Source organism: Microcaecilia unicolor, chromosome 8, assembly GCF_901765095.1.
Source record: "Microcaecilia unicolor chromosome 8, aMicUni1.1, whole genome shotgun sequence".
NCBI classification, from domain to species: Eukaryota; Metazoa; Chordata; class Amphibia; order Gymnophiona; family Siphonopidae; genus Microcaecilia; species Microcaecilia unicolor.
This window is the reverse complement of record NC_044038.1, coordinates 198,248,532-198,275,056: the sequence shown is the minus strand read 5'-3', so window position 1 is coordinate 198,275,056 and position 26,525 is coordinate 198,248,532. Positions and strand designations below refer to the sequence as shown.

At 43.5% G+C, this 26,525-nt stretch overlaps 1 protein-coding gene across 1 annotated transcript in view; it reads right to left on the bottom strand.

Annotated features, from left to right (window-relative positions):
* The window catches only part of KCNQ2 (potassium voltage-gated channel subfamily Q member 2), a 157,083-nt gene that overhangs the window by 44,605 nt on the left and 85,953 nt on the right, over nt 1-26,525 (bottom strand). Inside the window, exon 11 of the mRNA XM_030213450.1 lies at nt 15,185-15,214. Within this exon, the coding sequence (XP_030069310.1) occupies nt 15,185-15,214 (30 nt within the window). The remainder of the gene's footprint in view (nt 1-15,184; nt 15,215-26,525) is intronic.

Genomic DNA, 26,525 nt, shown 5'->3' with positions numbered 1-26,525 from the left:
TGGGATGGAGGTAGGGGCAGACAAATTCATAGTCTCAGCACGTTTTCTGGAGCTCTTCACTTGGGTTCCAATTTTAATTATTATTTAAATGGTAAAAAATAAAAGTCCACAAAGGAGTTGAATGAGGGGCGTCTGAGATGGGAAGAGCTGTAGCTAGCCATGTGTAGCCAGTGTGGCCACACAGGGCCAAGGGAAGCTGAGGTGCTAAACTTGTGCCCTGTCCATTGGCTTCCCTTGCCAGAATAATGTAAGTGGGTGGGGCAGAAGCACTGGGGACAAGCTGCACAGAGTGTGTTTCTGGCTTGCAATGCTCCAGATCCCAAGATCCACCACCTTAAAGCCATAATCTCATGTAACACCTTCAGACACAGTTCTTCAGGGTTATTGAGTCCAATTTCAAAATCATTTAGGTACGAGCAGCTGTACAGCTAGTGTAAATGCTCATATCTGTTTTGCAAGGCCTACTCTACTGATCCAACTTAAATGCCTTAACTCCGTAATGCATCAAAACCTCACATCGTAATAGACATTGTATATTCCTTAGTTCCTTGATCCTTGCTGTACTTGTATACCCTAATCTTACCTAACCCTTATTTTAAACTGTATTTGTTTAATATCTACTGGACTTGGCGATCGACTTGACGGTATTATGTAAGCCACATTGAGCCTGCTAATGGGTGGGAAAATGTAGGATACAAATGTTACAAATAATTAAATAAATAAATAAATAAATATCTAAATGCTGAAATATGCATGAAACTTATTCTATGTTATGTACATAAATGCAAGTAACATAGTAACATAGTAGATGACGGCAGAAAAAGACCTGCATGGTCCATCCAGTCTGCACAAGAAGATAAATTCATATGTGCTACTTTTTTATTTGTACTGTCCTCTTCAGGGCACAGACCATATAAGTCTGGCCAGCCCTATCCCCGCCTCCCAACCCTGCCTCCCACCACCAGCTCTGGCACAGACTGTATAAGTCTGCCCAGCACTATCCTCGCCTCCCAACTACCAGTCCCGCCTCCCACCACCAGCTCTGGCACAGACCATATAAGTCTGCCCAGCACTATCCCTGCCTCCCAACACCGGCTCTGGCACAGACCGTATAAGTCTGCCCAGCATTATCCCCGCCGCCCAACCACCAGCCCTGGCACAGACCGTATAAGTCTGGCCAGCCCTATCCCTGCCTCCCAACCCTGCCTCCCACCACCAGCTCTGGCACAGACTGTATAAGTCTGCCCAGCACTATCCTCGCCTCCCAACTACCAGTCCCACCTCCCACCACCAGCTCTGGCACAGACCGTATAAGTCTGCCCAGCACTATCCCTGCCTCCCACCACCGGCTCTGGCACAGACCGTATAAGTCTGCCCAGCATTATCCCCGCCGCCCAACCACCAGCCCTGGCACAGACCGTATAAGTCTGGCCATCCCTATCCCTGCCTCCCAACCCTGCCTCCCACCACCAGCTCTGGCACAGACTGTATAAGTCTGCCCAGCACTATCCTCGCCTCCCAACTACCAGTCCCACCTCCCACCACCAGCTCTGGCACAGACCGTATAAGTCTGCCCAGCACTATCCCTGCCTCCCACCACCGGCTCTGGCACAGACCGTATAAGTCTGCCCAGCATTATCCCCGCCGCCCAACCACCAGCCCTGGCACAGACCGTATAAGTCTGGCCAGCCCTATCCCCGCCTCCCACCACCAGCTCTAGCACAGACTGTATAAGTCTGCCCAGCACTATCCTCGCCTCCCAACTACCAGTCCCGCCTCCCACCACCAGCCCTGGCACAGACCGTATAAGTCTGCCCAGCATTATCCCCGCCGCCCAACCACCAGCCCTGGCACAGACCGTATAAGTCTGGCCAGCCCTATCCCCGCCTCCCAACCTTGCCTCCCACCACCAGCTCTGCACAGACTGTGTAAGTCTGCCCAGCACTATCCTCGCCTCCCAACTACCAGTCCCGCCTCCCACCACCAGCTCTGGCACAGACCATATAAGTCTGCCCAGCACTATCCCTGCCTCCCAACACCGGCTCTGGCACAGACCGTATAAGTCTGCCCAGCATTATCCCCGCCGCCCAACCACCAGCCCTGGCACAGACCGTATAAGTCTGGCCATCCCTATCCCCGCCTCCCAACCCTGCCTCCCACCACCAGCTCTGGCACAGACTGTATAAGTCTGCCCAGCACTATCCTCGCCTCCCAACTACCAGTCCCACCTCCCACCACCAGCTCTGGCACAGACCGTATAAGTCTGCCCAGCACTATCCCTGCCTCCCACCACCGGCTCTGGCACAGACCGTATAAGTCTGCCCAGCATTATCCCCGCCGCCCAACCACCAGCCATGGCACAGACCGTATAAGTCTGGCCATCCCTATCCCTGCCTCCCAACCCTGCCTCCCACCACCAGCTCTGGCACAGACTGTATAAGTCTGCCCAGCACTATCCTCGCCTCCCAACTACCAGTCCCACCTCCCACCACCAGCTCTGGCACAGACCGTATAAGTCTGCCCAGCACTATCCCTGCCTCCCACCACCGGCTCTGGCACAGACCATATAAGTCTGCCCAGCACTATCCCTGCCTCCCAACACCGGCTCTGGCACAGACCGTATAAGTCTGCCCAGCATTATCCCCGCCGCCCAACCACCAGCCCTGGCACAGACCGTATAAGTCTGGCCAGCCCTATCCCCGCCTCCCAACCCTGCCTCCCACCACCAGCTCTGGCACAGACTGTATAAGTCTGCCCAGCACTATCCCCGCCTCCCAACTACCAGTCCCGCCCCCCACCACCAGCTCTGGCACAGACCATATAAGTCTGCCCAGCACTATCCCCGCCTCCCAACTACCAGTCCCACCTCCCACCACCAGCTCTGGCACAGACCGTATAAGTCTGCCCAGCACTATCCCTGCCTCCCACCACCGGCTCTGGCACAGACCGTATAAATCTGCCCAGCATTATCCCCGCCGCCCAACCACCAGCCCTGGCACAGACCGTATAAGTCTGGCCAGCCCTATCCCCGCCTCCCACCACCAGCTCTAGCACAGACTGTATAAGTCTGCCCAGCACTATCCTCGCCTCCCAACTACCAGTCCCGCCTCCCACCACCAGCCCTGGCACAGACCGTATAAGTCTGCCCAGCACTAGTCCCGCCTCCCAACCACCAGCCCCGCACAGACCGTATAAGTCTGGCCAGCACTAGCCCCGCCTCCCAACCACCAGCTCTGCCACCCATTCTAGGCTAAGCTCCTGAGGATCCCTTCCTTCTGCACAGGATTCCTTTATGTTTATCCCACGCATGTTTGAATTCCGTTACCGTTTTCATCTCCACCACCCGTGTTCCGCCTAGACTCCACCCATTTGTGCACCTAACTGTAAAATACATGCTTTGGGGTCGTTTTACTAAGCTGTGGTAAAAAGTGGCCTGTGGTAGTGTGAACACGTGAAATTGGCACGTGCTGAGCCATTTTTTACCGTGGCTAGAAAAAAGGTCTTTTTAAAATGGGGGTAGTAAATAGCCATGTGGTAAAATAAATAGTGTGTGGCTATTTTCAGTCTAAGCCCTTATCGCAACCCATTGACCTAGTGGTAAGGGCTCATACGCTACTCGTGCGGTAATCAGGCATCACGTGCCAATGTGGCTGCGCTGCCGATTACTGCTGGGAATGCCCCCCAAGGTAGAAAATAGAAAAATAGTTTCTACTGTGGGAAACAGCATGCACCAACTTTGACCTACTACAGGGTACCGATGTTACCCCTGTGGTAGTGCAAATTTGGCCCCTTTGTGAGATACGTGTGCATTTACAGAATAGAACTTAAGGCAGAATTTTGGCATTTAGAAGCACATGTGCACACATATGTGCATATATGTCATTAGTTTAGGCATATGTGTTAGTGCCCACTCTATACAATTGACCTCACAGTGTGTCTGTTACCATGTGTCCAATATCTCACAAATTGTATAAAAGTTGCCAAAAATTGCACATGCAAATTTGGGCATGTGCCCAATTTAATTGAATAACGAGCCAATTAGTGCCACTAATTTGCATTTTAACAAGCAATTATTAGCACTAATGAGATTTAATTGGCACTTATGTTCAGATAATTGGGACATGATATATCTCCTTTCTGTGTTTTTTTTTTTTTTTTGCAACTACATTTGAAATGGTTTCAAATTATATACTGGTACTTATTTTTGTACCTGGAGCAATGGAGGGTTAAGTGACTTGCCCAGAGTCACAATGAGCTGCAGTGGGAATCAAACTCGGTTCCCCAGGATCAAAGTCCTCTGCGCTAACCACTAGGCTACTCCTCCACTAGCAACAGTCCATATAGAAGCCTGCCCTTGCATATCAGCAATGCAGCTGAGCAGGCTTCTGTTTCTATGAGTCTGACGTCCTGCGAAATGCCCGAGCGAAACATGTCGGGCATTTGAACCCCTTGGTCTGACTAATGAAAGTCTATAAAAGATAAGTAAATCAATGAATAATTATTGAAGGAGTTAAAAATCAATATGAGAAAAGTGTACCGGTGAAGATGATTAACGCTCTATGATACCTCCATGTAATTCCTATGAGGGTGGTGGATGGTGAGTGTCACTGAGGTCACTTAGTAGAGACTATTCAAAGAAAAGGAAATAAAATATATATTTCTATTTATCAGGAAGTTGAAATTTTGGGAATTACTCTACACTTTTATGGAAGGAGGGTGGATGAACTTTAACTGGATAGAATGATGTTTGAATGATTATGGTATTGGATCCAGTAGAAATTATTGATATAATTACTGCCTAATTTTTGAGCTGTACACTGAATCTCAAATAGTAGCACCAAAATCTCAATAGTAGCAACATTCCATGTAGAATCTTCAAATAGTAGCAACATTCCAGAATCTCAAATAGTAGCAACAGCAACATTCCATGTAGAATCTCAAATAGGGAAAGGAAATGGGACTTGATATACCGCCTTTCTGAGGTTTTTTTGCAACTACATTCAAAGTGGTTTAGATATATTCAGGTACTTATTTTGTACCAGGGGCAATGGAGGGTTAAGTGACTTGCCCAGAGTCACAAGGAGCTGCAGTGGGAATCAAACTCAGTTCCCCAGGATCATAGTTCGCTGCTTTAAATTTGGGCGTGGGAGTCGTGCCTAAATTTTACAAACGAGTTAAAAAAGGGTGCTGAAATGGACGGGTCATGGGCGGAATGGAGGTGTTCCTAGTATTTTTGTGCATTGTTTTAGAATAACGTGGATATGCACCTAATTTAGGTGCATACATTGCATCACGTTTCAGTTGGTGTAAATAGCCATGCCTAAAGTTAAGTGCGCGTCCCGAGCATAAGCGCTATTCTATAAACGGTACCTAACAAGTGTAGCTTGTGGAATAGTGCTTTTTTTGGCGCTGATTTTTTTTGCCTATATCTATGTGTTTTTGTCTAAAACTAAGAAATCATTTCTGAAATGTTAATATTTTCTATGTGTTTCACTAGTTTTCTCCCCTCCAATCCTACCCCCACATATCTTTTAAGGGTAATTCTATAATTTGGCACCTACACTTGCATTCCACTTATGCACATCACATGCGCTAAAATCGGCAGTTACATGTATAAGTGCACTAGGATCTATTTATAGTGTGTAACTGAAAGGGAGGGATATAAGTGGGTGGAGCATGGGTGGGTCATGGGTGTGTCTTGAATGTACCTTATGATACCTTACTGTCCAAATAGACTTTTTCGATCTCTTAATGACCACCATCTTGTAGTGCCGAATCCAAAAGCTGCCCACTACGATTCCACCCGAAGCATGACTTTTTATTTTCTGGCCCCTTTCACTTGGAATCATTTACCACTTTCTCTATGTGCAAATTTATCAATTAAAGGTTTTAGGGCTGACCTTACAACCTGGCTATTTATAGAAGCATTTGGCGTTCCTGAATGACGTCTAGGACTGTCTGGCACTGACCCATTAGATCCATTTCTTCTGTCCTCTCCCTTTTCTGTGCCTTCTCTTTTTTTCACTTTTCTACTTTACCCTGATTTGACTGTCCCCTCAGTAGTGCTTGTGTTTCTTTCCTATAATTTATGGAGTTCCATTCTTGCTGCATATTAAACCGATTTGCTCTGTTTTCAGTTTCAGTGGTATAGTAAATTTTAACAAACTATAAACTGCATATGTAACTTATAGAATACTATAAGTTACCCACTGTGCATGGTTCATTTAGGCGTGCCTATTTATGCCTGCCATTCACCTGGCATATATGGTTGTGCATAATTTAAGTGTGCCAATTTGAGTTTGTGTTAGTATTCTACAATGGCATCTTGGCACAGAGATGCTTTTATAGAATTGGCACTCTGTGTATAGCATTGGTACGCCTAACAAAGGTGCCAAGTTTCAGAATTCCCCTCTTTGTATCAGAAAGAAAAACCTTGAACTGATTTTTGTTCTATAAGGTGGGTGGGGGCAGCCTTACCAGAGCACAAATCCTGTATTATGCTGCAGGTAATGCAGCCAGGAACATAGACCCCGATGTTCAGCTGGCAGTGAATGATAAACTCAGATATTCAATGCTAGGCCATTTCCAGCAACTGGCACTGAATATCTGGGGGGGGGGGGGGGGGGGGGGGGGTTAACTGCTAAACATTTAACTGGCTATACTGATGTACAGCGCTAACCAGTTACCATTTTTAGTGGTTAAAGATTGGACAGCTATTTATGTGGCCCTATTTGACCACTAAACCTTTCTGATTAGGCACTGAATATTGGCGCCTAACCGGATAAGTTGTGCAATATAGCTGGTTATGCACTAGGCGCTAACGGGCAATATTCAGCGGAGATCACCAGTTATCTGTTGTTGAATATTAGGGGTTAGGTGCCGATATGCTATTTAACCACTCAGCGATCGTGTCTGGCCGGTTAAATAGCTTTGAATATTAGGGGGATAATGTCTAGGAAACGATGCTCAAATGATTTTTCCTCACTTTATTTGCTCTGTTTGACTCTGCTGAAGCGGTGACTCACTTCTAAAGGTGATACAATCAGTCAGGATGGTGGCATCAGCCAGCCAGATGGTTTCATTCTCTTCCTATCCACAGGAAGCAGTTTATCTATCCACAAGGGGGTCTTACACCCCAGAAAATGATGACAGGGTGCAACATAAGGATAGAAGCCCTGGTCTACAATGTCATAGCCCCATGATCAACCTCTGAAGGGCCCTAACTTAAAAGGAAAGATGACTGATCTTGTATTAATAAAACCTAGAACATCTCAGCCTGGAAATATTACTGCTAAAAAGTAAGTTTAAAATGAAGAGAGAGCCAGGTCATTACTGCGGTGAGCAATTCATGGACCAATGCTAGCCAGCCATCAATCAAAAGCATGGAATCCATTTCTGACCCCTCCCCAGGATTCGTTACATTCTGCCCCTTACAGAATCCCATATTCAGGCTGGGAGACTGAGGCCGAAGTTTTAAGGTGAAATTTTGCAGAACATTGCAGCACTGGAGAACTCTTCACCTAGATAGGATTTTATATAGTGCTGGGGAGGAGACGGCTGTCTTGGTACATGTGGGTACTAATGACATAGGAAAATGTGGGAGAGAGGTTCTGGAAGCAAAATTTAGGCTCTTAGGTAGAAAGCTGAAATCCAGATCCTCCAGGGTAGCATTTTCTGAAATGCTACCTGTGCCACGCGCAGGGCCCAAGAGACAGGCAGAGCTCCAGAGTCTCAATGCGTGGATGAGACGATGGTGCAGGGAGGAGGGCTTTAGATTTGTTAGGAACTGGGCAACATTCTGGGGAAGGGGGAGCCTATTCCGAAAGGATGGGCTCCATCTTAACCAGAGTGGGACCAGGCTGCTGGCATCGGCGTTTAAGAAGGAGATAGAGCAGCTTTTAAACTAGAAATGGGGGGAAGGCCGACAGTCGCTCAAAAGAGCATGGTTCGGGATAAGGTATCTTTCAAAGATATCACCATAACAGGGAAGATAGAGTATCCTGATAGTGAGGTTGCAAAAGAGATTGTAGTAGATCGGGTATCTTTAAATAACAATAAAAATCAGACAAAAGATTGCCAATTAATACTGTCAAGTACTAAGCATGATGTACTTAGGAACAACAAACATAGTTTGAAATGTCTATATGCGAATGCCAGGAGCCTAAGAAATAAGATGGGGGAGTTGGAATATATTGCACTAAATGAAAAATTAGATATAATAGGCATCTCTGAGACCTGGTGGAAGGAGGATAACCAGTGGGACACTGTCATACCGGGGTACAAATTATATCGTAGTGATAGGGTGAATCGGATTGGTGGAGGGGTAGCATTGTATATTAACGAGAGCCTTGAATCAAATAGATTGAAAATTCTGCAGGAAACAAAACACTCCTTGGAATCACTGTGGATTGAAATTCCATGTGCAAAGGGGAAAAGGATAGTGATAGGAGTGTACTACCGTCCGCCTGGCCAGGACGAACAGACGGATGCGGAAATGTTAAAGGAAATCAGGGACGCAAACAAACTGGGCAACACAATAATAATGGGGGATTTCAATTACCCGCATATAGACTGGGTTAATGTAACATCTGTACACGCAAGGGACATAGGATTTCTTGATGAAATCAAGGACAGCTTCATGGAACAGCTAGTTCAGGAGCCGACAAGAGAAGGAAAAATACTAGACTTAGTCCTTAGTGGTGCTCATGATCTAGTGCAGGGGGTAACGATACGAGGGCCGCTTGATAACAGTGATCATAATATGATCGGTTTTGATATTGGCATTGAAGGAAGTGAAACTAGGAAATCAAGTACGCTAGCGTTTAACTATAGAAAAGGTGATTACGACAAAATGAGAAAAATGGTGAAAAAAAGACTGAAAGGAGCAGCTCGCAGAGTAAAAAACTTGCATCAGGCGTGGATGCTGTTTAAAAACACCATCCTGGAGGTTCAGGACAAATATATTCCACGTATTAGAAAAAAGGGAAAAAAGACTAAACGTCAGCCGGCGTGGCTAAACAGTAAGATAAAGGAAATCATTAGAGCCAAAAAACAATCCTTCAGAAAGTGGAGAAGAGAACCAACTGAAAGTAACAGGATAGATCATAAGGAATGCCAAGCCAAATGCAAAGCGGAGATAAGGAGGGCAAAAAAGGACTTTGAGAAGAAATTAGCGTTGGAAGCAAAAATACATAGTAAAAATTTTTTTAGATACATTAAAAGCAGGAAACCGGCCAAAGAGTCGGTTGGGCCGCTGGACGAAAATGGTGTTAAAGGGGCGATCAAGGAGGACAAAGCCGTAGCGGAGAAATTAAATGAATTCTTTGCTTCGGTCTTCACCGAGGAGGATTTGGGGGGGACACCGGTGCCGGAAAGAATATGTGAAGCGGGGGAGTCGGAGAAACTAAACAAATTCTCTGTAACCTTGGAGGATGTAATGGGTCAGTTCAGCAAGCTGAAGAGTAGTAAATCACCGGGACCTGATGGTATTCATCCCAGAGTATTAATAGAACTAAAAAATGAACTTGCGGAGCTACTGTTAGAAATATGCAATCTGTCCCTAAAATCGAGTGTAGTACCGGAAGACTGGAGGGTAGCCAATGTTACTCCAATTTTTAAGAAGGGTTCCAGAGGAGATCCGGGAAATTATAGACCGGTGAGTCTGACGTCGGTGCCGGGCAAGATGGTGGAGGCTATTATTAAGAATAAAATTGCAGAGCATATACAAAAACATGGACTGATGAGACAAAGTCAGCACGGATTTAGTGAAGGGAAGTCTTGCCTCACCAATCTAATGCATTTTTTTGAGGGGGTAAGCAAACATGTGGACAATGGGGAGCCGGTTGATATTGTATATCTGGATTTTCAGAAGGCGTTTGACAAAGTGCCGCACGAAAGACTCCTGAAGAAATTGCAGAGTCATGGAATCGGAGGTAGGGTATTATTATGGATTAAGAACTGGTTGAAAGATAGGAAGCAGAGAGTAGGATTGCGTGGCCAGTATTCTCAGTGGAGGAGGGTAGTTAGTGGGGTCCCGCAGGGGTCTGTGCTGGGTCCGTTGCTTTTTAATGTATTTATAAATGACCTAGAGATGGGAATAACTAGTGAGGTAATTAAATTCGCCGATGACACAAAATTATTCAGGGTCGTCAAGTCGCAGGAGGAATGTGAACGATTACAGGAGGACCTTGCGAGACTGGGAGAATGGGCGTACAAGTGGCAGATGAAGTTCAATGTTGACAAGTGCAAAGTGATGCATGTGGGTAAGAGGAACCCGAATTATAGCTACGTCTTGCAAGGTTCCGCGTTAGGAGTTACGGATCAAGAAAGGGATCTGGGTGTCGTCGTCGATGATACGCTGAAACCTTCTGCTCAGTGTGCTGCTGCGGCTAGGAAAGCGAATAGAATGTTGGGTGTTATTAGGAAGGGTATGGAGTCCAGGTGTGCGGATGTTATAATGCCGTTGTATCGCTCCATGGTGCGACCGCACCTGGAGTATTGTGTTCAGTACTGGTCTCCGTATCTCAAAAAAGATATAGTAGAATTGGAAAAGGTACAGCGAAGGGCGACGAAAATGATAGTGGGGATGGGACGACTTTCCTATGAAGAGAGGCTGAGAAGGCTAGGGCTTTTCAGCTTGGAGAAGAGATGGCTGAGGGGAGATATGATAGAAGTGTATAAAATAATGAGTGGAATGGATCGGGTGGATGTGAAGCGACTGTTCACGCTATCCAAAAATACTAGGACTAGAGGGCATGAGTTGAAGCTACAGTGTGGTAAATTTAAAACGAATCGGAGAAAATTTTTCTTCACCCAACGTGTAATTAGACTCTGGAATTCGTTGCCGGAGAACGTGGTACGGGCGGTTAGCTTGACGGAGTTTAAAAAGGGGTTAGATAGATTCCTAAAGGACAAGTCCATAGACCGCTATTAAATGGACTTGGAAAAATTCCGCATTTTTAGGTATAACTTGTCTGGAATGTTTTTACGTTTGGGGAGCGTGCCAGGTGCCCTTGACCTGGATTGGCCACTGTCGGTGACAGGATGCTGGGCTAGATGGACCTTTGGTCTTTCCCAGTATGGCACTACTTATGTACTTATGTACTAAAGATGGTGACAAGCATCGGCTGTTTCCATGGAGATAAAGAGGAGGCAGGACACTTGCAGGGCAATATTTAAAACCACTTATGTGATCAGCAGCAGTGCTGATCATTATAGTGTTTTTATTTTTAAATTTTGCAGCTGAAAGAAATATAACTTTGGCTGTTTAAATTGCTGAATACAAAAACTTATAGGTTCAGAAAAGGGCATGGTTTGAAACAGGCCAAGGGCAGTTGAAAAGTTATGGGGTCGATATTCAGTGTGGTTTAGCCTGAAGAAGCTCCTGCCCAGTTAAACCACACTGACCAGGTCAGCAGCAGTCAGTCAGTAGCACTTAACCAGAGAGTAACAACCAAAAAGGTCAGGAAACAAACCCCTACGTACTCCAAGTGAAAAACTAAACAAGAGTAGGGGTAGACCAAATAACCCCTCACAGTGCTGTGCAGTGGATGTTCGTTGGTTGTTTGGTATAAGCACTCTCTGATGAAGCACTGTTACAGTCCAGACTGTAGCCGGTCCCACGATTTATCTTTTACTGATCGTCATTTGTGGCCAACAGTGCAAGTGACCCCTGAAGCAGGCGGTTCTCTCCGCCGAAACACCGTCCTGTGTCGGGTGCTTTATACATGGTGCTTTTCCAATAAAGATTTGTGCTCTACTCATCGGGCTGTGAGAGGTTATTTGGTCTATTCCCACTCTTGCTTAGTTTTTCACTTAACCAGACAGTGCGCTGAGTATCTGCTCTGACCGCTGTGGCACTCTCCAATGAAGGCTGGAGCAATCTGGGGGCAGATTTGGGGCAAAGTTGGGAGTTATGCAGGTACTGCCGATATTCAACAGCAGTACCCAGATATCTACTTTAACTTAGGGCAGCAAAAGACTATCTTATGTTAATTGGGTATCTGTCTAGGTACCACAACTGAATACTAGCAGTACCCACGTAACTCCCAATGGCTGCCCCAGAATCAAATATTGAGTGTCCAGTGCTTGGAGAGAAGCCAGCACTGGATATCCAGGTCTAATTCAACTGGTGGTAGTCGCATTTAAAAACCACAGACCGCTGTGGGCTGAATATCTCCTCCTGTATATTCAAGGCCACAATTCAGCTGCTAAATGTATAACTTCAACAATCAAAAATGGGCACCCAGCCATAATAGCCCTGACAAAATAGCCTGGACAAAAAAGCCATGACAAAACAGCCTTGTAACAAATTAACCCTTGACATTCCTTGACATTTCACACCCTAACAAAATAGCCCTTGGCAAAATGGCCCCTCCCACAAAACAACCCTTGACAAAATAGCCCCTACACAAAATAGCCCCCTTAACAAAACAGCCCCCTAAGAAAAAATAACACATCACAAAAAATATAATAAACTACAACTGAAATCTTCACTGATAAAGACTCCTACCAGCATTCAATTGCATAAAGCATATATAAAAAAACAAAATTCTATAGCTACAAACTGGTATTCATGATCTGATCTGCTATTTAAGAAACTATTCTTCCATCAACATGCTAATTTAAAAAAAGAAAAACAATATTGTCATCATTTTCATAGTCTTACCAACCTTATCCTGTTTGGCAAGGTAAGATTATTAGGAAAAAAATGCAGTCAGCCTGATCGGGTCCTTTTGTCAGGGGTCAAGGGTTATATTGTGGGCAGGCCATTTTGATAGTGGCTGTTATGTCAGGGACTACTATTATGTCAGGAGCTTTTTTTGCTTGGAGCTTTTTTGTCGGGGCCATTTTGTCGGGGCTATTTTGACCAGGTACCTCAATAATGACGCAGTTTTAGCGAAACATGCCGCATGTCGGCCAACGGTCCTTACATAAAGTAATCAAGTTAAATTTATCAAGCTGTATTTATGAAGCTTATTTAATAAGAAAGCTGTGTTACATTTAAAATTCTTCAAGCAACTAGAAAAAAATAATTTCTCATAAAGTATAAGACGCTGGGCCAATCATTTTTGATTGCTGGACATATATTGCTCCTGTCTTTTGAAGGAGATGTCTCTGAGTGTGTCCATTCAAAGTTAATTTAGAATGTATAACTTCTGAACTCTGAACATATGACTAGCAGATACAGCTTTAACTTTGTAAAAATTCTGTTTAAAGTTATACGGGGACTTTCAGCTTACTGTTAATAAAAATCTGCATAACTTAAAATGTTTGACAGCAAAAACAAAAGAACAAAGTCCCTCCCAGTATACAAATCAGACAAATACAGCAAAGGTGACACTAAAAATGAAGCTAGATGATGTGTAAATCATGCAGACTATTTATTCAAACATCCAAAGACTCGACATGAATCATGGAGTTTTCAAAATGGATGTTATCTAAACACTCTAGCTTTCAATTCTAACACCAGGTACCAATGCACCTTAAACCAAGCATTACTATCTCACAGGCAAACTTAATTACTTGCTACTCTCAAATGAGCAAGTAATTACGTTTGCCTATGAGACAGAATTGTATGGTTTAAGGTGCATTGGTACCTGGTGTTAGAATTGAAAGCTAGAATGTTTTAAAAAAACGTCCAATTTGAAGACTCCTGAGGCAGGCCATTGTGGCTGAAACACAATTTGTGTCAAATCTTTGGATGTTTGAATATATTGTCTGCATGATTTACATATCATCTAGCTTCATTTTTAGCAACACCTTTGCTGTGTTTGTCTAACCTAAAATGTTTACCATATCCACTTGGGGGTAATCCTATAAAGAGCCACCTAGTTTTAGGTGGCAGAAATGCATGCAAATGGCAGTATTCAAGCCACCTATATGCCTAAAATATCTTTTATTCAATACCAGCTAGCAGAAAAAATATGTGCCATTATTTGATGGTGTATACTTTGCCAGTGAGAGTGCACATAGATGGAAAGCCCTAAACCTACATGTAAGTTATAGTATTCTAACATTTAGTCCTTGGCATTTACACCACTTCAGGCTGTTGTAAGTGATTATCCTACTTTTATTAGTATTCTATAAATCAAAGTGGGCACCTACTTTTCTTTATGGAACAGGCTTGAAATAGCTGCCTGCCTACCCTCCTATCCTGTCATAGAATCACTCTCCATATGCTTATTTGATTGGATTAATCATCTTTGGCTAACAATACAATAAGTTATGTGGTGACCACACACTGCTGAGATTGACCTCATCATCTCCATGTAACAAACTTTCCTTACTAGGGTGACAAGCTGCAAGTCTGACTCAGCTGTGTGGAAGGGTTTCACAGTCCATGGTTAAGAAAGTTGCTGCTATCTAATGACCAGAGGCACTAGCATGCTCTGCTTTGGTCTGCTATGTCTCTTCCTTGTTATTCTGTATCATCTTTTTCCATAATCACTCAGGCCAGGTAGATATCCTTGCTGCCTGCTGATATGAGGTACAGCAGCCAGAGCACCTCAAATCCCATCTCAGAAATGGAAATTATAGCTCACATGGTGAGCTGCAAATGCCCATCCAACACCCACAGGAGTGCATAGACACAAACATACAGATATCAAACATTTGGAAGGCAGTGTTCAGCTGGTCAATATCTAGTGAAAGATAAATGAATAAGATATCTGGATAAACCAGTGCTGCTGAATATTATAGGATACGCTTAATCAGATCCAGTTAAGTTAGATCTGCATTGTGTATGCTCCATCTTACCTGAATTAATTTAATAATACTGAATATTGGCACTGTTCTGTTAACTTTTGGTCAGACCCTTAGCACACTCTTTGACCTCTACTGGATGACTGGACAAATATTAACTGGAAAATTAGTTGTCCAATTGAAATTCATATGGTCAACTATTAAGGAAAGTTAAATTTCAGGATTTATTAACAGAATAAATTGCCTGAACTTTGAACACCCAGTATATAAGACACTAGGACAGAACTGCATACACAGGGAATGGTAAGATAATGTTCATTCAGAGGGAGGAAAGGGATTCTGAGGGTTATAAAAACATTGAAAGGGGGATAAGTGATCAGTATCAGGACTGTATCCATAATGGGGTGATATCTGCAAGTATTAGGGTGAATAGGAGCAGGCATGCAGTGGGAGAGGGGGGAGTATTAGCAGAGTTACCAACCTGGGTGATGGTTCAGTCTGCTGTTCTCTCCTTAAAACAAGATACAATAACATACATTTTAGCAGTGGCACAATGAAATAAACAATGTTGCATTACTGGTTAGATATGTTTAGCACATAAGCAGTGTGTGAATGAACTCAGGAGGAGAAAACAGGTGAGGGTGAGGTGATGAGAAAAAGGTTTGGGGAGTGAAGGAGAAGGGTTAGGCAATGAACTTGATATCTGCTGCACTAGAATACAGAAAATCTGTACTACGTTGCACTATTATCCTTTTCCTAGACAGAGCCTCAGACACACAGTGTAATGCTTTTATCATTGATATATGAGACAGAATATTACAGGCTCTGGGTGTGCTATGTTGCTTGAAAGCACTCAGGTATACACAAGTCCATATGGGAGGTAATTTCATAAGTGACATGAATATACAGAAAAGAGTTTTATGCACTCAATGCCTGTGCTTGTATATATGTACAAAGTAGACCCACAGCAACATACCACCTACTCACACAAAATGAGGGAAAGTTTATAAAAGCATTCTTTCCCATATATTGCCAGCATATCTGCATAAAATGCCTCTTATAAAATTACTCCATGCATACAAGTACAGCATGGACAGAATCACAATTTATACATGTATTTTATAAAATATATTACTCTTTAGCAGGTCTTCATTATAGCTGCAATGTCTGCAGGATTTGTGCTAATTTTGTTTTATAAAGATGCTTCAGCACTCACATACCTTCTTTACCTAGGCAACTTTTTATAAAATGACCCTCTAAACTCATAAGTATTCCCTTGGGCAGAGAATAAGTGGAGGATCAGTAGAATTGATATTTATGCCTATAACGTATAAAATACATATATGGGAGGAGAGTAAAAAAGAGAAGCTCAGACTAGAGCAAGAAGGATGAAGGACCAAGGAGGATGGCCTGAGAGACCTCTTCTGGGCCCTGGATACAGCCACTGACATCATTTAGAGGATGGTGCATACTTTAAATTCAGCGGGGATCCTCGTATACATGACTATGGGCATGTGCCCAAAGAGTCACTCAGTGCCAAAGGGGAATGCCCCTTTGAAGCCCCTTGAGAAAGTCACCAAGGAGATATCCTGCTTTGCTAGCTCACAAATTTTATTGAGTAGAATAATAATACAAAAAATACAAACATTAACAAACAGGAGACTCTTCTTGGTTGGTCTTTGGAAGAGGCTTCCTTGATTCCAACTGCTAATTGGGTTTCTGCCAGGTACTTGTGACCTGAATTGGCCACTGTTGGAAGCAGGATACTGGGCTAAGACCATTGATCTGACCCAGTATGGCTACTCTTATGTTCTTAAATGCTAACTTGAATGTTACAGTTTCTATCCCTGAAGGATTAGAAGGAGCAAAAGAAGTAGAAGTCATTTTATGAACTAGCAAAATGGATGCAGAAGACTCAGTTCATGGCTTTGATATTCCATCTGTATCATTATCATCCAGGAGTGGGGCAGAAGAATGATCTCCCCCTTAAGCCTCCTTGAAATCTGTGATATTTTCAGGGTGCTCAGGTTTTTTTTTGGGGGGGGGGAAGCTGCCTATGAGCCCCCCAAGGGAAATAGCTAATCTGGGAATTTGGAAGATGATAGCCAAAATGGAAGCTACCTTAACTCGTTGCCCATCACAATTGTGCAAACTTTCCAGAGAGACTGTTTTGAAATTGTCATCTTTAAAAAAAGAAGTTGAAGGGATTCAAGAACGCAATCAGGTTAAGAGGACTAATGTTTTTGAAGTTTCCAACAGTGCTTTATTGAAGGGTTGAAAACTCTCCTAGGACTAATAATTTACATTTCTTGAATTTTCCATAATGTAGTATGGTTTCTGCATATGTTGCAATGCTACTTGGACATCCTTTCCTTGATTCCAAATCTCTAATGGTTGTTACTAGAGCATATTATATCCCAGGTACTGGAAAGAGCTTTTGGTGGAGAGATTGTTATCAAAGTAGAGGTCTGGACTTGACCACCTTACTAGAGGCCACCAGAAAAGCAACATTGGTGACCACTTTCCAGAATCTTCAGGAAAGGAAGCTTGACACTTTTTCATGCTGGCAACATTTATGTGTTGGGAGGTGGAAAAGTGAGGGAAAGAAAGTCTAATCAAATCACAAAAGTTTTTAATAAATATTGTTTTCATCTACACAAGTCCTTTGCACAAAAATGAGGGCTTGACTCAAATAGAATAAAAATGCTGCAGGAAACAAAATATACCTCGGAATCCTTATGGATAAAAATTCCATATGTAAAGAGGGAAAGAATAGTGATGGGGTGTACTAGTATCTGGCTCCCAGAATGAACAGACAGATGTTGAAATGCTGGCAGAATTTAAGGAAGCTAACAAACTAGGTAGCACAATAAAAATGGGTCCCTTTTCTACTGATTTTGTTTTTAATTTATTTTGTGTAAACTGCTCAGTTCTACGAGTCAGCTTGGGTGGTATATCAAGTTTTAATAAACTATAAACTACCTCAATATTGACTAGATAAATTTAACACCAGGGAATGCTAGGGAAGTAAAATTCATAGGGGCCGATATTCAGACCATGAGAGTTAGACAGGCTAACTCCCACGGTTGGCACTGAGCCCGGATATTCAATGTCGGGCTGTTTCCAGTGATTGACATTGAATATCTGGTTTACTTTTGGTCAGTTTAAACATAACTGGCTGTGTTGATATTCAGACATAGCCAGTTATCTTTAAACCAACCAAAGATATCCAATCTTTTCACGTGGCCAAATATGGCCACTAAAGAAAGTTTAAAAATAGGCGGACAGCCAGTTATATCGGCTGATATAACCAGCTATCTGCTAGCCGCAAACTGGGGATATTCAGTCGGGGACAGCCGGTTATGTCCTGCTGAATATCGGCGAATAGCTGGATAAGTGCTATTTAACCAGTCAGCAGCTGTTCTAGCCAGTTAAATAGCACTGAATATTGGGGGGGATAGATGAAATAAAGGATTGCTTCATGGAGTGACTGGTTCAGGAACTGACTAGAAGGGGAGCATTTCTAGATCTTGTTCTTAGTGAATTGCATGATCTTGAGCAAGAGGTAATGGTACTGGGGTTACTTGAGAACAGTGATCACTACATGATAAAATTCGATTTAATAACTGCAGTGAGTACATACAGGAAATGTACTACGTTAGCACCCAACTTTCAAAAAGGAGACTATGATAAAATGAAGAAAATGGTAAAAAAAAATTGGGGGAGCAGCTGTAAAGTTCAAAAATTTGCATCAGGTGTGGAGATTGTTGAAAAATACCATTGTCGAAGCCCAGGCCAGATATATTCCATGTATTAAAAAAGGCAGAAGGAAAGTCAAATGACAACCAGCATGGGTTGAAAAGTGAAGTGAATGAGGCTATTAGAGCTAAAAGAACATCCTTCAGAAAATGGAAGAAGGAACCAACTGAAGATAATAGGCAACAATATAAGGAATGGCAAGTCAAAAGCAAAGTGCTGATAAAAGAAGGCAAAGAGGGACTATAAGAAGAAGCTTGCCTCAAAGACAAAAACACTTAGACATTGATATTCAAAAGGGTTTAACTGGGCTTACTGCTAATACTCAGCAGCACTTAACTGGGTAGTACTGCTAAATATATCTACTAACTGGTAGGGGTGCCCTAATCAGCTAGGTTAGGGACAATCTGGGGTGGAACCTGCACTAACTGGTTAAAGTGCATACAGTTAGGACAGAAAAAATGCTGCCCTAGTTAACCAGGCACCTGCCTAAATATCAGCTGGTGCCTGGTTAACTTCTGGGTTGGTAAACATCAGTAGTCTAGGTAAGAGGGCAATGATGGCCTTGGCCCCCTCAAAAAATGGATCCAGGGCCCCCAGTTTGGCTGGTGGGGGTCCCCAACCTTTGCCAGCTGAAGCTTTTCTCCAGCGCTGGTCTCCTTACATTGCCTGCCCTGCTTCGCTCTCATCACATGCATGTTCAGTTTTATGAAACTGAGAATGCTAGACACTTCGCACATTCTCCATTTCATTAAAATCAAGCATGCACAATGTGAGAAGGGCAGGTATGTAAGGACAGCAACACTGGAGAAACACTTCAGACGGTAAGGTTTGGGACCCCCGACAGCCAAGATATGTGGTGTAGCGGTGGGAAGGTGGACCAAATTATGCCCTCCTTTGAGCTCTGCCCCCCCCCCCCCCACACACACACACACACACACTTCGAGGTCTGTCTATTCTCCTGGTGCACATACCTGGATATTCAATGCTGGGAGTGCACATGCCAGTGATTTAATATCTGGGGTTAGGTCAGCCCATGGCTGAAAGCAGCTTACAAGTTGTTTACCACCATGGGCTGAATATTATCCCCATAATAAAACCTTTTAAGGTGCGTTTGAAGCAAAAACCTGGTAAGAGAAGTAATTGGGCTGTTAGAGGACTGAGGGGTAAAAGGGGCACTCAGGGAAGACAAGGCCATAGTGGAGAGGCTAAATGAATTCCTTGCTTTGGTTTCACTGAAGAGGATGTGGGAAAGATACCATGAGTTAGGGGCAGGATAGGGATGGAGCTTAGGCAGAGCGGTGACCTAGCCAGTTAGTGGAGATATTCAGTCTGCTAATTGAGTGGGGAACCACATAAAGGTAGGGGAAAAAAAGGCTGTCCAAACTTTATGAGGTGAGGTTAACCAGGTACCAGTCAGAATATTAGCTGGTACCCAATTAACCTCCAGATGGTGGCTAACAGTATCCAGCGGTCTCCCTTCTGATCCTCCTACCCACCCACCTCCCAGAACTTGAGATATTCCTCCATAAGATCTCCCCCAGGCCCCATCCCTCCCATTCTTCATCCCTGTAAGCCCCCACCCCGGGCTTATCTTTGTGGGTCACTCACTGTCTAGGAGGAAACGGGCAGGAGCAATACAAGGTTCCACATTAGGAGTCAAAGTAGCCTAGCTCAAACCCCACTGCTGCTTGATGTGACTTGGGTAAGTCATTTCATTCTCCATTGCCTCAGGTACAAATTCATATTTTAAGTTTTCTCAGGACAGGAAAATACATACTGTATCTGAATGTACCTCACTTGAGCTGCTAAATACAAAATTTTATCCCTTCCCAAGCCACCAATTCCCAAGAAGGAGATTTCAGGATAGTCCTGCATTTTTGATAGCCCTGATGAATTATGGAGCTTGTGATTCCGATTTCAATGGGCTACAAATACCATACTGGATTAGGATGTAAATTCAAAACCTGGACTGGCCAAAAAAAGTCTCCCCCTGGAACTGGGTAGCTTGGCAGCTCTGCTATATCCCATCCTCCAACTCCAGAGCCAGCAAAAATCATTTGGTGTATCCAGTTTTCCCTGATGCATTCCATTTCTGAAGATGATGAGAATGGTTTCTTTCTCTACTTTGTCTCACTATGAGATTATGATTTGCTTACAGGAAAACCAGCAATCATATGAAATGGCAGTATTAATCTCTAGGTCACTAATGAAATGCTCAGGTCACCGATGCACTGTGCCGGCTTCACTGCAGAAGTGCTCACTGCTAAAGATTGCACCATTTCCTAAGAAGTACAATCTTCTATTGTGCAGAAGATGTCACCATATAGAATGTATTAACTCCACACAAGGAAAGACAGAGATCAAATCATTTGCTTACAAACAATTTGGGGCTCATTTTTCGAAAGAGAAAAATGTCTAAAAAAAAAAAGGCAAAAAGCAGCATTTGGAGTTTTTCTCACAAAAACTTCCTAATTAGTATTTTTGAAACCAATTTTTCAGAATTTTTTCTACGCTGTTCGTCTACTGTGCATCCAAATCTCAAGGGCGTGTTAAGGGCAGGATTTGGGTGTTCCCAAGGTTTGCACATTTTTCAGCCCTAATGGAACGAAGCAAAACCATCCAGGACTAAAACTAAGATGTTTTGAGCTATACCTGTTTTTATAAGGAATAAGGCACAAAAAGGTGCCCTATATAACCAGATGACCACAGGTGGGAATCAGGGATGACCTCCCATTACTCTCCAAGTGATCACTAACCCCCTCCCACCCCCAAAAAATGTAATTAAAAACATTTACTTACCAGCCTGTATGCCAGCCTAAGATGTTATTCTCAGGACCATTAGAGCAACATGCAGGTCCCTGGAGTACTCTAGTGCTGGATGCAGTGCACTGCAGACAGGTGGACCTAAGCCCATACCTCCCCCTACCTCTTACACTTGTGGTGGAATCTGTGAGGCCTCCAAAACTCACAAGAAACCCACTGTACCCACATATAGGTGCCCCCTTTACCGATAAGAGCTATTGTAGTAGTGTACAGTTGAGGGTAGATTTGGGGGGGGGGGGGCTCAGGAGACAAGATAAGGGAGCAACAGTGAAATATGTACCTGGGAGCATTTATTTGAAGTCCACTGCAGTGCCCCCTTGGGTGCCACATTGCTCTCCTGGGATGTCTGGGGGACCAGTCAACTAAAAATGTGTCCCATCTTAAATTCCAATGGCTTGATTTTCTCTGTTTTTCACTTGGATTTTTTTTCAATAATGGTAAAAAAAAACAAAAACACGTACACAGCACAAAATCTTGCTCAAAATGGTATTTTTGAAAAAAAAAAAACGATAAGCGTTTTCCTTTTTTTGAAAATTACCTTCGTTCCTATTCCGATTTTGGACATTTTGTGCAAAATGTCCAAAGTCAGACTTAGACATCATATCGAAAATGCTCCTCCACATGTATTCTTTCTAAAACTCAGAGCTAGTATTACTTAAATAATTCAAGTTCAATCATAACAATTGAAAAGGAAAAGCCTCAGTACCCCACCTCCACCCTATTTGTTAGTGTAAAGGGTGACAGGATTTCAACAGGGTGAAAACTCTTCTTAGGCATAAAAAACCCTTTCAAAAAAGATTGTTATCAATAGAAATCAAACAAAATAAAACATGGAAAAGAAAATAAGATGATACCTTTTTTATTGGACATAACTTAATACATTTCTTGATTATGTATTAAGAAATGTATTAAGTTATGTCCAATAAAAAAGGTATCATCTTATTTTCTTTTCCATGTTTTATTTTGTTTGATTTCTATTGATAACCTTAAGAGTGGACTAACACGGCTACCACACTCCTCTACTTAAAAAAGATTGTTAAAACTCCACTTTCCTTCAACTTTCAATGGAACTACAATATTTGACTCCAGAGAAAATCAGAAAAAACAAAAACTTAACTTAAGAGAGGGGTGCCTATTCACTGTAAAATTGAATCACATCGACTCTGTCCAGAGTTTCGCAAATGTTGTCTCGAGACGTGAACAAAACATTAACTAAAAAACAAAACCGTGAGAAAAGAGCTTACTCACCAAAAATGTGCAAAAACTAAACAAACAGTCCATTCAATTGAATTAAACTTTTAAATACTTGATAAAAATAAAGTACTTGCACCCATTTCTTGGCGTCATCTGGCTTAAGTTAAGTTTTTGTAATTTTTCTATGGAGTCAAATATTGTGGTTTCATTGAAAGTTGAAGTAAAGTGGAGTTTTAACAATCTTTTTTGAAATAGTTTTTTTTATGCCTATGAAAAGTTTTGACCCTGTTGAAATCCTGCCACACTTCATGCTAACAAATAGGGTGGAGGTGGGGTGTTGATGCTTTTTCCCTTTCAATTGTTTATTTATTTTTTATTTATTTATTGCATTTGTATCCCACATTTTCCCACCTATTTGCAGGCTCGATGTGGCTTACAAAAACCTGTTATGGCAACGCCATTCCAGGAGACAGGTACAATTGGTGTTACAACAAGATCATGGATGAGGAGAAAAGAGCTGAACAAAGTTATAGAAAGATGACTATCAGAATAGGTTGAAGTGGTAAGGTGTTATAATAAGCTATGGATTCTCATTGTAGGCCTTGTTGAAGAGATAGGTTTTCAGTGATTTACGAAAGTTAGTTATTTCGTTAATCGTTTTCAAGTCGGTTGGTAGTGCATTCCATAGCTGCATGCTCATGTAGGAGAAGATAGTCGCATGAGTTAGCTTGTACTTTAGTCCTTTGCAGTTGGGGAAGTGCAGATCAAGGAATTTGTTATGATTATACTTCACTTTCGTAACTTGAATTATTTAAGCGCTACTAGCTCTAAGTTTATGATGAGTACATATTGTGTTTGCAAACACCTTATAGAATGTTACAGGAAGATTTGTCCAACAGAGCTCAGTTTAGCCATCACTCAGCATCAGTACGAACTCTTCCCCACTTTTCAAATAATCTCAGACTTACTGTTTTGCTGACAGTGGGAATGAGAAATTATTAACAATCATTTAGAGCAGAAAGTTTACTGATTTCTAATCTGGAGTCAAGAGTCAGATACAGAAGCTCCCAGGGACTTCATCATCTGATGGATGTTTCTTCTAATTTCAAAACCATTTAGATATATGGCTTTTAAATCAGATTTGTTCTACAATCATAAGGAAGGCTGCTAAAACCCCCTCAGCATAGCGTGATAGACTTGGCCAGCCTTCAAGGAACCTAGAAAGAATGTCACCCACACAAGTAACAGTTCAGCTTCCCACATCAATTTCATGCCTTGGCCAAATCCACAAAAGATTTTCCCCCTGATATTTAAAATCATTTCACTGGCCAGGAACAGTTCCTTGCCAATTAAATGATACTTATTTAGTGGAAGATAGCTGCCTATCTCCCACTGAATATCACCAGTTAGTGTGTAGCAGATAGCTGGTTACATCGTGTGATATTCAGCTCATCATTGGCTAAGTTTCATGGCCAAATTAGTCTGCTGAAATAGCAGACCTATCTTTGGCCGGTTTCAACTTAACTGGCTGGGACCGGACGGGATCCATCTCAGGATATTAAGGGAGCTCAAAGAGGTTCTGGCGGGTCTTCTTAAAGATTTGTTGTTTAATAAACATTTGGAGACAGGAGATGTTCTGTGAGGTTGGAGAAGAGTGGATGTGGTCTCTCTTCACAAAAGTGGTTTAAGAGAAGAAGCTGGAAACTATAGGCCAGTAAGCCTCACTTCAGTTATTGGAAAAGTAATGGAAGCAATGCTGAAAGAAAGGATAGTGAATTTCCTGGAATCCAATTGGTTACAAGGCACGAGACAACATGGTTTTACCAAAGATAAATCGTGCTAAGCGAACCTGATTGAATTCTTTGACTGGGTGACCAGAGAATTGGATACAGGATGTGTGCTAGATATAATCTAGTTAGATTTCAGCAAAGTCTTTGACACAGTTCCTCGTAGGAGGCTCTTGAATAAACTACTCACTTTTCCTTCCTCCAAGTGAATTCCATTAACTATCACCCTCTGGCATCTGTCTGTCAACTACTTCCTAATCCAGTTCACCACTTTGGGTCCTAACTTCAGCCTGTCGACCCAAAGTGGTGAACTGGATTAGGAAGTAGTTGACAGACAGATGCCAGAGGGTGATAGTTAATGGAATTCACTTGGAGGAAGGAAAAGTGAGGAGTTGAGTGCCTCAAGGATCAGTGCTGGGACTGACTCTGTTCAATATAATTTGTGAGCAATATTGCTGAAGCGTTAGAAAGTAAGGTTTGCCTTTTTGCAGATGATACCAAGATTTATAACACAGTGGACACCCCAGAGGGAGTGGAAAACATGAAAAAGGATCTGCAAAAGTTAGAAGAATGTTCTAATGTTTGGCAATTAAAATACAATGTAAAGAAGTGCAGAGTAATGCACTTAGGGAGTAGAAATCCAAGGGAGCCATATGTGTTAGGCGGTGAGAGGCTGATATGAACAGACAGAGAGAGGGACCTTGGGGTGATAGTATATAAACATCTGAAGGTGACGAAACAGTGTGACAAGGTGATGGCTGAAGCCAGAAGGATGCTAGGTCATATAGAGAGAAGCGTAACCAGCAGAAGAAAGGAGGGTTTTGACAGAGACTCCAGTAATCTGGAACATGAAGACAGTGCCAGGCAGACTTTTACGGTCTGTATCCCACAAATGACATGGCAAATTCAGATAGGCTGTGTAATCCGTTGGGTTGGTCGTGAGCCCTTGGGCCCTGGCCGAGGCCAGCAGGGCGCCGACCCAGGCCAAGGGGAGACCGACCCACCACCGCACACCCCAGCTACACAATACCCCCTAAGCTACCCCTCCCCACAGTCCCTCAGGAAGAAGGGAAATAGGCATACAGGCGGGCCTCGCGGCCGAACCGGAACCCACGCAGACAGAGCCACTCGTGCGAGCCTCACGGCTGAACTGGAACCCAATCACACACAGGGAGGGGTGAAAGAACCCAGAGGGCCCCAAGAGGCCAGACACGCGCTGAAAACTAGCAATAGGGCAGAGGGGGAAACAAAGGACCAGAGCGGGCCACGCCCACGCAGGGGACTAGCGCAGGACAGGGAAACTAACACAGCAACCCCCCCCCACCAGGGTAGGAACCCCAGGCAGAAACCAGAGGAACCAAACACAAAAGGAAGGCAGAAAGCCTTTGCCTCAACCCCACTGTAGACACAGGCACCCAGAACACAAAGGGTTAAGCTTGTAGAGCCAGCAGAGAGAGAGTGCCATAAATCAACAAACAATCAGAGGGAGTGAGGCCCATCCAAACAAACACATAGGCAGAGGCAGGAATACAATACACACAGTACACAAAGGGTTAAACTCACTGAGCCAGCAGGCCGGGACACTGGGAAGAGAAATCTTTAAAACAAACAAACAAAGGAGAACCTCTCACTCAGCCCAGAGCCCTGGAGGCTGAGCAATGCCCAGCCCCCACTAAACAAACGAGCAGCTGACCCTGATTACAGAGCTACGCACACACACACAAACCCAGCAGCAGCTAACCCAGAGGGAAGGAAAAGAATACTCTAAATCAACACAGATCCCTATCAGAACCTAGAGCACGTTCTGAGAGAAACCTATTAGGCTTTCCTGTTACCACCAAATAAGTAAAGCAAAAGCAGAGAAACTCTTCAGCTGCAGGCTAAAGTACTATCCCCTGACGTCAGCACAACTCCTGGCAGCCAATCAGAAAAGACGTCCCCCCTCCCCCTCAGCCAAACCGGCAGAATCATAACATCACCTCCCCTTCAAGGGCCCCCCCTACCCCGTCCACGAGGTTTAGGTTTGTGAGGGAAAAGGCGATGGAACCGTCTGACTAGGACTGGCGCGTGGACATGAGTAGCGTCCTCCCAGGAGTTGTCTGCCGGTCCATATCCCTTCCATGCAATGAGATACTGAAGATGTCCCCGGAAGCGCCTTGCATCCAAGACATCCCGGACTTCGTATTCCCCCTGGGAGGCTGAGATGGCTGGACTAGCAGGCAACGCGGGCAAAGCCCCTTTTCTCAGAATCACAGGCTT